Raw genomic sequence first — 13,767 nt, 5'->3', positions numbered from 1 at the left:
GAAGATGGAGCAGAAAAAAAAATCATTGGTGTTTGTGCGTACTCCATTATCTGGATCAAGACTATGGTGAGTGAGTTCCCAGCTTTCTGCTGCTGGCTGATTTATGCCTAGCTTCAAAATGTTTCATCTGACAGCAGTCAGAGTAAATGTTCGGTGTGCACGCAGAGTTCTGTGAGCCCATGGCAGCGGTGCAAATTTATTGCAGCTTATAGCCCCCCCATGGCTGTCAGTTTATTGTTTGTGATCAGAACTGCCCAACTTTTATATATAGTTTACCTTGCACAACTCTCTCAATACCAAAGATACAATAAGCAGTCTCACAACACCAGGTTAAAGTCCAGCAGGTTTATTTGGTAGCATGAGTTTTCTGAGCGCTGCCCCTTCATCAGGTGAGTGACTCAACTGATGAAGGAGCAGTGCTCCGAAAGCTTGTGCTACCAAAGAAACCTGTTGGATTTTAATCTGGTGTTGTGAGACTACTTACTGTGCCCACCCCAGTCATGAATACCAAAGATGTGCAGGTTAGGTGGATTGGCTAAGGTAAATGTGCAGGGGATAGAACGGAGAGGAGGGCTTGGATGGGATGTTCTTTTGGACATTTGATGCATACTGGATGGCCTCTTCACTGTAGAGATTCTATGGTTCTAATACAATATGGCACAGAGGAGCTACTGCATGAGTGGAGAATATCTCCAAGGATTTACAACCAAACTGTTTTAGGAAACTCGCAGATCATGTGCAAATCTGACCCTTGTTTTTTCTCCTCTAGGTGAATCGTTACAATGGATAGGAAAATGGGGCTGTCACCCTGGGTGTTATTATGCTTCACACTTGCTCACTTGGTCTTACACACAGGTATGTTAGACTTGAATTTAACTAAGTTACTGCAGCATGATTTAACCTATAATATTAGATATTTTGAACACTGTTTGGGAAAGTAGTCACTGATGAGCCAGATTGCAGATTGAAAAGTGCTGTTGAGAGTATAATCTTGCTCTAATGCTTTTCCTTTATTTACCTCAATCCTTCCTGAGGTGCTTGTCAGGTAGACCTGTCTTTAAATACACCTCCCATTTGGTTAAGTAAGTTTGAAAAGTGAGTTTGCAGGTGCTGTTAGCTGAGTCTTCATTCACTGCTGTCATTGGGAGAAGGTTTCATTGTGATAGTTATATTTTTGAATCTTATTTGTTTTAATTAGGAAACGTGGAATGGTGGAGGTAGGAAGACTGAGTTAGTGAACACATGACACCAAAACTGACCATTCAGCCAGAACAGTCCACAGGATGTTTACGTTGCTTTGAGCTCTAGTTCCAAACTTCTCTAAGTTTCCTCTAAATGAAATACTGTCTGTATCAATGACTATCCAATGATGATGGTCTCTTCTCTACAAGCAGAAATCGAAACATTTTACAATTTTAAAGATTTCTATCGAATAATCTATCAGCCGTTTCATTTTTTAAGAGAAAAAAGGCACAGCCTCTTCATCCTTTCTTGCTCAGTAAAACCTCATGATTCTAGTGTCATTCCACAGATCTTTTTTGCATTTTCTCCAATGTCTTTATCCTTTTTTATATAACCTGGTGACCAAAACCATACACCGTACTCCCAAGTGTGGTCCAACCAAATTCAATAAAATTAAAACTACAATTAACACTTCCTTTGTCTTGTGTTCAAAACACATTTGTTCAATTTTCCCAGCTCCCACTTATCCCTGAGCTTCTACTTGGATTTGGCTGTTCCATCCCCTCTTAAACAGGATAAGATCCAACACGTTCCTTCCTCTCTTTAACTCGTAAGTCATAGGACTCGAAACCGTGCTCTGTTTCTGTCTCCACAGGTGCTGCCAGATATGCTAAGTTTTTCCAGCACTCTGTTATTTCAAATCTCCAGCATCTGCAACTTTTTACTTTTATTAATATCAGTAAAACTTCTAGTAATTTTTGCTGTCAAATCTCTGCATTAATTTCGTATTCCACCAGTGTCAGACTGACAATTTTGTTAAACCTGTACATGGATTGCTATGAAATCCAGGTTATTGATAACCCGAAGTAATGCAAGTCATGTTATCAACAAAAATAGATACTGCTTTCTCAGTGACGGAGGCTACAATTTACATGCGAGCAGCTGGAAGAGACATTGCGCTTCTATCAGCTTCAGCTGAGATGTTACAAAAAGCAGAATACTGAGCTTGAAAGAAAGTTTGGTCCCTTTGCCCTACAGTGTCTGGTTGGGTGATTTGGAAGCTGCAGTGGAGAAGTGATGGTTTAAAAAGTGACTTGACTTTCTTCTGAGGTCCCTGTTTGTGACCGTTGCGCTGATTTTATTTTTCAGCCCTGTCAGCAGAATGGTTCCACAAGTCCTGACCCAGAGGCCAGTTACTTATGGTAGTGTCTGACCATGAGGTGTTAGTAGATTACCTTCCCCTGCAGGGTGCGTACATCATGAGCAGGAGCACACTGCATTTTCTCTTCAGGATTCTCTCTACCCCTAAGATGTTCTCAAATCTCTACTCTGCCAAGTTAGTTAACTGCAGCTAAGACTAAACACATTTCCTTTCATTGGCACATCCTCTGCACATTAAGCACACTCAGAGCTTCCCATTTTGCTTGGTCATGTGATTTTTAGGGTGAAGGTCAATCATTACGAGAGATTTTACACATTTTGGGACACTAAGGGAGAATTTAGTGTGGCAAATCCACCTAACCTGTCAATTCTTTGTGAATTGAAGGTGGCTGTCACTGTGAGGTAACAGTGCTAACTACAGTGCCCCCATGCTATCTCTGACCCAGGTTCAGTTAGATTGTGCTTCATTAGAATGTGCAATTAAACCTGCGTTCCAACAACTTAGTGTTTTCCTTTCGTGGCACGCTCCCCTACATTATTGGCTCTGACAATCTCTTGGATCACTTCAATGTGTTTCTCTTATTCAGATTCAGTGGCGGTGATGTCCGTGGACTTGGGCAGTGAATGGATGAAGATTGCCATTGTGAAGCCAGGAGTACCAATGGAGATTGTATTAAACAAGTAAGTGCATCTGACTGAATTTAACAGTGTGGTTCTGATTCTAATTTGGGTTTGTTTATACTGAAATGGATTTTTTTGGCTGTTGCAGGGAATCGCGAAGGAAAACTCCAGTTGCTGTTGCTTTAAAAGAAAATGAACGACTCTTCGGGGACAGTGCAGTAGCAATGGTGAGACTTTAATTTCTCAGATGTTAGAAAGAAGTGATTGAACACTTGTATATGCACTGTTTCCTGATTTTTCAATCAGTTGGGGGGGGGAGGTTGCAGTTCTGTAGCTGCTGGTAACTCGAGTGCCTCCCCTTAGCCACAAGTTCAGGTAGTCTGTGCATGAGCAGACTTAATTTTTTTTTTATTAATTTCAATTTCTAACCCTTTGTCTTCTAAGAAAGAACAATAATACCATTGAATGTCAAGGGGCGGTGGGTAGAGGGTCTGTTATTAGTAATGATTAATGCCTGGCATTTGTGTGGCATGAATGTTCTTTGCCACTTGTCATCCCAGGCCTGGATATTATCCGGATCTTGTTGCATCTGAACATGGACTGCTTCAGTATCTGAGGAGTTGCAAATTGTTCTGAACATTGTGTAATCATTAATGAACATCTCACTTCTGGCCTTATGGTGGAGGGAAGGTCATTGATGAAGCAGCTGGAGATAGTTGGGTGTAAGACACTACCCTGAGGGACTGTTTGGGAAAAAAAGACATTTGTGTAGCACTTTTTCACATCCTCAATGTCCAAAGCATTTAACAGCCAGTGAATTTTATTTTTTTAATGTAGTCACAATGATGCAGACATTTATCATTGAGAGATATGTTCAAATACACAGCAGCCTGTGGGTCTGATTTGTCGCGCGTGCGTGTACTGCCCTAAGCCCCCGTTTGGTTACACTTCACAGTCAGCGAAGAACCCAAAGGTGGTGGCCCGCTACTTGCAGGACCTGCTGGGGAAACGGTATGAAAACCCACAGGCAGAGTTATACAGGAAGCGCTTCCCTGAACATCAGCTAGTGGCAGATGAGCAGCGAGGGACACTTGTCTTCAAATTATCTGAGTGAGTATTTATACAATTCACAATGTTCGGATAGACCTTGCTGTGGTGGGACTGTCCTTGTGGAAAGGGACATTTGTGATGAATGAATGTGCGGCGTGCTTAGCCTGTGTCTCAGTCTAAAGCAGACTATCTATTGTGTTTTCTTTTTGTCCTTTTGGGGTGCAATTCCACAGCCATTAATTTTATCTTTCAGTGTCTTCAGTTTGACAGCTGCTTCTGCTGCTGATGACTTCAGGTTGTGCCCATCAATTCTGATCAATTATCTGTCACATTGTTTGCAAAAGCACTGTGTAAAATTGCAGACGGTGAAAAGCTGCTGGGAAAATCCTTCCTTCAGACAGAGAGTCTGTACTAGTGTTAGGAAGTTGGAATGAAAAGTAAATAATTAGGTAGCAAAGAAACTGCTGGGCATCTAATTGATTTGAGATGCAGAGTAGCGTACCAGCAGGAAGAAGCAGATACTCTGTTAAGCAAAGTGGAGGCTAGCACTCAGCCACACCCTGTTGCAAAGCAGAACCCACTCAAAGATCGAGCTGTTCTGCAAAAAAAAAGCAGCAGAAGGTTGTCTCTGTCAGACTCCATCAGTTTGACTCTAAACTAGAAAAACAACTCCCAGAAGAAAGCTACAGATCCTGTTTGGTAATTCTTTTGCTAGATTTTGCTCATCATATTAAAATAATAGGATGTTGTTTTGGGGGAAGATGTATCCTCAGAGTTTAGGAAAGTAGATTTTTTTGATTTGGTTTATTATTGTCATGTATTAACATATAGTGAAAAATATTGTTTTTTGTGAGGAATACAGACAAAGCATACTGTACATAGAGAAGGAAAGGAGAGGGTGCAGAATGTAGTGTTACAGTCATAGCTAGGATGTAGAGAGAGATCAACTTACTGCAAGGTAGATCCATTCAAAAGTCAGGCAGTAAGGAAGAAGCTGTTCTTGAGTCAGTTGGTGCATGTCCTCAGATTTTTGTATCTTTTTCCCAACAGCAGAAGTTGGAAGCGAGTATGTCCGAGGTGCATGGGGATCCTTGATTATGTTGACTGCTTGTCTGAGGCAGCGGGAAGTGCAGACTGTGTCAGTGGATGGGAGGCTGGTTTGTGTGATAGATTGGGCTTCGTTCATGACCCTTTTTGTGGTCTTGGACAGAGCAGGAGCCATACCAAGCTGTGGTACTGAGAAATGGTGCATCTGTAAAGGTTAAAGTCATGGTAGACACACCAAATTCCCTCATTCTCCTGAGAAAATAGAGGCATTGGTGGCCTTTCTTAACTATAGCATCAGCATGGAGGGACCAGGACAGGTTGATCATCTGGATAGAACATAGAACACTACAGCACAAACAGGCCCTTCGGCCCACGAGTTGCGCCGATCACATCAACACCTACCAACCTACAGACCTATCTATAACCCTCAATCTCATTAAACCCCATATACTCATCCAGAAGTCTTTTAAAAGACCCCAGCGAGTTCGCCTCCACCACCACTGACGGCAGCCGATTCCATTCACTCACCACCCTCTGAGTGAAAAACTTACCCCTAACATCACTTCTGAACTTCCCTCCTTGCACCTTAAATCTGTGTCCTCTCATAGCAACCATTTCAACCCGGGGAAATAGCCTCTGAGAGTCCACCCTATCTATTCCTCTCAACATTTTGTAAACTTCTATCAGGTCGCCTCTCAACCTTCGTCTCTCCAGGGAAAAGAGTCCCAGCTCCCTCAACCTAACTTCATAAGGCATGCCTCCCAGTCCAGGCAACATCCTTGTAAATCTCCTCTGTACCCTCTCAATAGCTTCTACATCTTTCCTATAGTGAGGCAACCAGAACTGCGCACAATACTCTAAATGAGGCCTGACAAGGGTCTTATAAAGTTGCAGCATTACCTCCCGACTCCTAAACTCAAACCATCGATTAATGAAGGCCAGTACACCATACGCCTTCTTGACCACCTCCTCCACCTGCGAGGCCGATTTGAGTCCTGTGGACTCTTAGTATCCTCTTAGTATATCTTAGTATCTTAGTATCCTGTGGATACTTAGAAATTTAAAGCTCTCAACCATTTCTACTTCGTCCCAGCTCATGTAGACAGGTGTGTGTCCTCCACTGCGCTTCCTGAAGTTGATGACTATCTCCTTCATTTTGTTGACATTGAAGGAGAGATTATGGTCGTTGCACCGGTTCATCAGATTCTCTATGTCGTTCCTGTACTCTGTCGTTATTTGAGATCCGACCCACTACGATGGTGTCATCAGCAAACTTGAAAATCGAGTCGGAGGGGAATTTGGCTGCACAGTCATACGGTCTTTAAGGTGTATAGTAGGGGACTGAGAACACAGCCTTGTGGTGTTGAGGATGGTTGTGTCGGTGGTGGTGTTACCTTTTCTTACTGATTGCAGCCTGTGGGATAGGAAGATGGATTCAGATTGTAGGGGTGTTATTTAAGTATGCTGTCTAAATAGCCATTATTATAGCTAATTATAAATGTTATTTACTGTTGCTTTTCTTGTGTGTTTTAAAGTTTTTAATAATTTGCAACAACGTTGATATCTTCCTTCACTAAGTTTTATCTCTTCACACTTTTCTTCCAAGTAGCATAAATTAAATAGTTAAGAACTGGCATTCCAAGTTTTCCTTCTGGGTTTTGGGATGCCCTCAACAAACGTCAGCAAGGTTCACAACACTCGTTTGAGTTGCACTGTCTAGTTTCCAGTGAATATTTAACTCAAGAAGTTTGTGTTTTTCTTTCATTGCCTTACAGTGAATTGTACTATTCCGCTGAGGAGATCCTGGGGATGGTACTGAATTACTCCAGGAGCTTGGCTCAGGATTTTGCAGGTTGGTTCAATTTCCCCCAACAAAGATTAAATAGTTTCCTGCTAATGCTGGGTCATAATTCCATTGATTGTAGTGCTCTCCCTTTCTGAATGATCCCAGTATATTGGAGGGTATTAAATCATTTTTTTCCCTGGGGCTTAGGGGTGATCTTATAGAGGTCTATAAAATAATGAGGGGCACAAATCAGCTAGGTAGTCAATATCTTTTCCCAAAGGCTGGGGAGTCTAAAACCAGAGGGCATAGGTTTAAGGTGAGAGGGGAGAGATACAAAAGTATCCAGAGGGGCAATTTTTTCACACAGAGGGTGGTGAGCGAGTGGAACAAGCTGCCAGAAGCAGTAGTAGAGACGATACAATTTTGTCTTTTAAAAAGTATTTAGACAGTTACATGGGTATAGAGAGATATGAGCCAAATGCAGACAATTGGGATTAGCTTAGTGGTAAAAACTGAGCGGCATGGACAAGTTGGGCCGAAGGGCCTGTTTCCATGCTGTAAACCTCTATGAATGTGTTGCACTTGAAATATGCCCAGGGTTACTGGATGATTCACGTGTAAATGGCCTGGCTGTGTTTTCCCTGAGTTTTATAATACCTTGAGGTCCATTCATCAGCTACAGTTTTGGATTGGAAATTATATGGCTCTTAAACTCTTCCTAGCAGGTTGTCAAAATTAATTTTCACCAGGCATTTCCCTCTACTTTCTCATTGATATGTGATTGGCTACTGGAAAACATTAACCAAAACTAAAAGTTGGAATTTTACTCTGATTAATACACTTCTGTAGTGTGCAGGACTGTCCCATCTGATTTAAAACCCTGTTTATTTATCTGTTTCCAATCATTCAAAACCCTTTTGGAAAAAGACCTCAAAAGTAATCTTGATCATCAGGTAAACTTGTTAATGAGACAAATAACAAATCGGTTGTTCTAAACTGTAGGAGCTCCACATTTTCTGCAAGAAATTGACAATGTCTGTGTCGTACTTGAGTTGAGACATTGAGATTTTTTTGACAGTTCTACTCTTGTCCTACAGAGCAATCTATTAAGGACCTGGTCATCACTGTACCCGCATACTTCAATCAGGCAGAAAGACGGGCAGTCATACATGCTGCTCAGATGGTCGGTCTGAAGGTCCTTCAACTCATCAATGATAACACGGCTGTGGCCCTGAACTATGGTGTGTTTCGAAGGAAGGACATTAATGCAACAGCCCAGGTAGAGTGTTTATTGGTCTGAAGGACTTCAAATTCAAATGAAAATTGTACTTCAAGTTTGACTGAGTAATGATGTGGACCAGGGGTTGGAAAATGACCAATCTATGATGTCTATTTTCAAATGGGAAGGATGGACAGACTGATTGGTTTGTGGTAGAGAAATACCTCAGTGGAGTTCAAATGATGGAGTTCATTTTGAGGAGGTGATTGATGTAGAGTCAGAGGTTTACAGCATGGAAACAGGCCATGCTGCCCAACTTGTCCATGCTGCCCAGTTTTTAACCATTAAGCTTGTCCCAATTGCCTGCATTTCGCCCACATCTCTCTATACCCATTACACCCATGTAACTGTCTAAATGCTTTTTAAAAGACAAAATTGTGCTCGCCTCTACTACTACCTCTGACAGCTCATTGCACACACTCACCAGCCTCTGTGTGGGAGGAAAAATGCCCCCCTGGACACTTTTGTATCTCTCCCCTCTCACCTTAAACCTATGCCCCCTATTTTTAGACTCCCCTACCTTTGGAAAAATATGTTGACTATCTACCCTACATTTTCTTCACTCTTTCTTGTCTAATAATATCCTTTCTATAACAAGGTGATGAGAACTGTACACAGTATTTCAAGTGTGGCCTTAACAAAGTCTTGTACGACTTCAACAAGGGCCCCAACTCCTGTATTCAATTTTCTGACCAATGAAACCAAGCATGCTATATGCCTTCTTCACCACCCTGATTACCTGTGACTCCAATTTCAAAGAGCTATGAATCTGTACTCTTAGATCTTTGTTCTATAATTCTCCTCAATGCCCCACCATTAACTGAGTAAGTCCTGCCCTGATTTGATCTACCAAAATGCATCACCTCACATTTATCTAAATTAAACTCCATCTGCCATTCATTGGCCCAGTGGCCCAATTGATCAAGATCCTGTTGCAATCATAGATAACCTTCTTCACTGTCCACTATACCACCAATCTTGGTATCATCTGCAAACTTACTAACCATGCCTTCTAAATTATCCTAATCATTAATATAAATGAGAAATAACAGTGGACCCAGCAGTGATCCCTGAGGCACACCACTGATCACACAGGCTTCCAGTTTGAAAAACAACCCTCTACAACCAACCTCAGTCTTCTGTCGTCAAGCCAATTTTGTATCCAGTTGGCTACCTCACCTTGGATCCTGTGAGATTTAACCTTATGCAACAACCTACCATGCGGTACCTTGTCAAAGGCCTTGCTAAAGTCCGTGTAGACTGCGTGATAAGACAAGGGAGAATCCAGAGAACTTCTACAGATACATAAAAGGCAAAAGAGTAACAAGGGAGAGAGTAGGGCCTCTTAAGGATCAACAAGGTCATCTATGTGCGGATCCACAAAGAGTAGGTGAGATCCTAAGTGAATGTTTCTCATCATTTACTGTTGAGAAAAGCGTGAATGTTAGGAAACTTGGGGAAATAAAAAGTGATGTCTTGAGGAGTGTACATATCACAGAGAAGGATAACAAGTTACCCACTACAAACATCAGGCTCACTGGTCTGTAGTTCCCAGGCTTTTCCCTGCAACCCTTCTTAAAACAAAGGCACAACATTTGTTATCCTTCAGTCTTCAGGCACATCACCTGTGGCGGTCAATGATTTCTTATCTGCCAAAGCAATCTCCTGTCCCCTTTTTGCTCTCCTGATTTCTCTTTCAATTCTACTCCGACAATCTCTATACTCTTCAAGGGATCCACTTGATCCCAGCTGCCAATGCACATCATATGCATCTTCCTCCTTTTTGACCAGGGCCTCGGTATCCCGAGTCATCCAGGGTTCCCTACTTCTACCAGCCTTGCTCTTCACTCTAAAAGGAATGTGCTAGCCCTGAATCCTGGTTAACACACTTTTGAAAGCCTCTCACTTACCAGATGTCCCTTTATCTGCCAACCAACTCCCCCAGTTGACTGTTGAATGTTCCTGTATAATATTATCTAATAACCATCAAAATTGGCCTTGCCCCAATTTAGAATTATAACTTTTGGGCCAGAACTATCATTCTCCATAGCTATCTTAAAACTAATGGAATTATGACCTCCCTCACTAACACTTCTGTCCCCTGTCTCTCCTTATTTCCCAAGAGGTGGTCACGTTTTGGCCCCTCTCCACATACCAAATGAGAAATTCCTCCTGAATACATTCAACAAATTTCTTTCCATCCAAGCCTTTAATACTATGGCTGTCCCAGTCAATGTTGGGAAATTAAAGTTACCTGCTATTACCATCCTATTTTTCTTGGAGCTGTCTGTAATCTTATATATTTGCTCCTCAATTTCCTGCTGACTATTTGGGGGCCTATAGTACAATCGTATCAGTGATTTCCCCCTTCTTATTTGTAAGTTCACCCCATATAGACTCAGTGGATGAACCCGCGGATATATCCCCTCTCAGTACCACTGTGATTCTGTCTAATCAAAAATTCAACTTCCCCTCCCCTCTTACCTCCTGTTCTATCTTTCCTATAGCATCTGTACCCTGGAATATTGAACTGTCAGTCCTGCCCTTCCCTTAGCCATGTTTCAGTAATAACTATAATATCCCAGTCCCATGTACCCATCCATGCCCTAAGTTCATCTGCCTTGCCCGTCAGGCCTCTTGCATTGAAGTAAATGCAGTTTAATTTCCTTACTGTCTGCCCTGTTTTCTCAGACCATCTGTTCTCTCATGGTTTGTACACTCTGTGTTTTATTTCTCTTAGTCTTACTGGACCCATTTGCTGAGTTCTTCAGTCTCTGTACTGTGGCCCTTTTTGATTTTTGTCTTGGTTTCGCTGCCTTCTACTTTTCCCCTTCTGCCTTTTGTTTCTGTCCCCACTTCCCATTGAATTTTTGCATCGGTTCCCATCCCCGTGCCACATTAGTTTAAACCCTTCCCAACATACCAGCAAACACCCCCACCCCCACCTCCCTGGCTTAGGTCACTATCTGTGTGGAGTTTGCATGTTTTCCCTGTGTGTGTGTGAGTTTTATCCAGGTGTTCCGGTTTCCTCCCACAGTCCAAAGATGTGCAGGTTAGGTGGATTGGCCATGATAAATTGCCCTTTGATGTCAGGGGGACTAACTAGGATAAATGCATAGGGCCTGGGAGAGATTGTGGGCACTGCAGACTCGATGGGCTAAATGGCCTCCTTCTGCACTGTAGGATTCTACTCTGATTAGCATGTAGTACTGGTAGAATCCTGAGATTACTACCTTTTGAGGTCCTACTTTTTATTTATCTTGGCCTTACTGGATCCATTCACCAAGTTCTAGGGGATTTTCACAGTAATGTCATTGCTGTATGAATGTAAGCCTACTTATGACAGTAATAAATAAACTTTCAAACTTTAGTTTAACTCCTAACTCCCTAAATTCAGCTTGTAGGACCTCGTCCTGTTTTTTACCTATAATCATTAGTGTCTATATGCACCATGACAGCTGACTGTTTACCCTCCCTCTCCAGAATGTCCTGTAGCCACTCCAAGACATCCTTGACCCTTGCACTTGGGAGGCAGCATACCATTCTAGAATCTTGTCGAAATGCCTGTCTATCCCCCTTACAACCTGAGTCCCCTATCACTACAGGTCTGCCACATTTTCCCGCCTTCCTGTGCAGCAGAGCCAGCCATGGTGCCATCAACCTGGCTGCTGCCACCTTCCCCTGTGAGCTATCTCCCCTAACAGCATTCAAAACGGTATATCTGTTTTGGAGAGAGATGACTGCAGGGGACCCCTGCATTGCCTTCCTACTTTTCCTCTGCCTGATAGTCGCTCATTCCCTGTCTCCCTCAGCAACTTTTATCTGTGGTGTGACAAACTCACTGAACATGCTATCCACGACATCCTCAGTATCGTGGATGCTCCAAGGTGAATCCATCTGCAGTTCCAGGGTGGGTGAGGAAAATGCTGTGGATGTGGTTTACATGGACTTCCAGAACTTTATTCCGGACAGGGAGCCCACTGGAGAAAATGCAGCTGATGGAATGATGAGGAGCGTAGCAGTTTAGATTCTTTCAGAATGTGATGTGTTACTGTTGGGTTGCAATCTGATCAGCCACTCACTCTCTCTCTGATATCTGATGTTTTATTTCAGAATGTGATGTTTTACGACATGGGATCAAGTAGCACTACTGCCACCATTGTTACCTACGTAACGACTAAGACAAAGGATTCAGGAACGCAGCCCCAACTCCAGATCCGAGGGATTGGGTAAATTTCTGGCCCCTGAATCTTCTGCATTTAATTTTTTCATTTGAATTTTGCTATTCTATCTGTGATGGTCTCACAGGCACAGCTGAATCGAGAGGGGAGAAAGAGCAGTCAATAATAATTGATTATTCTGAGTAAAATTATTTTTATTTCATGAGGTGTAGGTGCCCCTGATGTGTCCAATATCTGTTGCCCGTCCTTAATTGCCCTTCAACTGAGTGACTTGCTCAGTCATTTGAGGGCAGTTAAGAGCCAGTCACATTGACGTGTGTCTGGAATCAGATGGAGGCCAGACTAGGTAAGGGAGGCAGTTTTTCTTCCCTAAAGAATATTAGTGAATCAGATGAGTTTTTACAAAAGTGGATTGTTTTATTATTAATGAGACTAGTTTTTGATTATTTGAATTCCAATTCGGTGATTTGAATTCATATCCCCAGTGCATTAGCTATTCATGCTTTTAATAGTTAGTGAACACCAGAACCTATCCTGGTGTTCTAGTGTTGCTACCTAGGATTAAGAACAAAAAATTCTAGCAAAGGAACAGGCCCTTCAGCCCTCCAAGCCTGCACTGACTATGCTACCTGACTCGACCAAAACCCCCTACCCTTCCGGGGACCATACCCCTCTATTCCCATCCTATTCATGTATTTGTCAAGACACCCCTTAAAAGTCACTACCGTATCCACTGCCACTACCTCCCCCGGCAACGAGTTCCAGGCATCCACCACTCTGTTTAAAAAAAAACCTGCCTCGAAATCTCTTTTAAAACTTGCCCCTCGCACTTAAACCTGTGCCCCCTATTAATTGACTCTTCCACCCTGACACCCTCTCTGTCCATGCCTCTCATAATCTTGTAGACGTCCATCAGGTCTCCCCTCAACCTTCGTCATTCCAGTGAGAACAAACCAAGTTTCTCCAACCTCTCCTCATAGCTAATGCCTTCCATTACCAGGCAACACCCTAGTAAATCTTTTCTGTACCCTCCCCAAAGCCTCCCCATCCTTCTGACCAGAATTGAACACTATATTCCAAGTGTGGCCTAACTGAGGTTCTATAAAGCAGCAACATGACTTGCCAATTTTTAAACTCAGTACCCCAGCTGATGAAGGCAAGCATGCCGTATGCCTTCTTGACTACCTTCTCCGCCAGCATTGCCACTTTTAGTGATCCGTCTACCTGTACACCCAGGTTACTTTGACTATCAATACTCTTAAGGGTTCTGTCATTTACTATATATTTCCTATCTATATTAGACCTTCCAAAATGCATCACCTCACGTTTGTCCGGATTAAACACCATCTGCCATCTTTCCACCCAAGTCTCCAACTGATCTATATCCAGCTGTATCCTCTGATGGTCCTCATTGCTATGCGCAAATCCACCAACCTTTGTGTCATCCGCAAACTTACTAA

The 13,767-nt window shown here is 42.6% G+C and overlaps 1 protein-coding gene across 1 annotated transcript in view; it reads left to right on the top strand.

The window, feature by feature from the left end:
• hyou1 (hypoxia up-regulated 1) overlaps positions 1–13,767 on the top strand; it is a 49,099-nt gene that overhangs the window by 1,996 nt on the left and 33,336 nt on the right. Inside the window, exons 2-8 of the mRNA XM_080214512.1 lie at positions 770–855; positions 2,931–3,024; positions 3,113–3,191; positions 3,920–4,074; positions 6,837–6,913; positions 7,945–8,126; positions 12,240–12,355. Coding sequence (XP_080070638.1) covers positions 783–855; positions 2,931–3,024; positions 3,113–3,191; positions 3,920–4,074; positions 6,837–6,913; positions 7,945–8,126; positions 12,240–12,355 — 776 coding nt within the window. The 5' untranslated portion in view covers positions 770–782. The remainder of the gene's footprint in view (positions 1–769; positions 856–2,930; positions 3,025–3,112; positions 3,192–3,919; positions 4,075–6,836; positions 6,914–7,944; positions 8,127–12,239; positions 12,356–13,767) is intronic.

This window comes from Carcharhinus amblyrhynchos, chromosome 29 (assembly GCF_965287045.1).
Source record: "Carcharhinus amblyrhynchos chromosome 29, sCarAmb.v2.hapA, whole genome shotgun sequence".
Taxonomy (NCBI): domain Eukaryota; kingdom Metazoa; phylum Chordata; class Chondrichthyes; order Carcharhiniformes; family Carcharhinidae; genus Carcharhinus; species Carcharhinus amblyrhynchos.
This window is presented reverse-complemented; position numbering and strand designations above follow the sequence as displayed.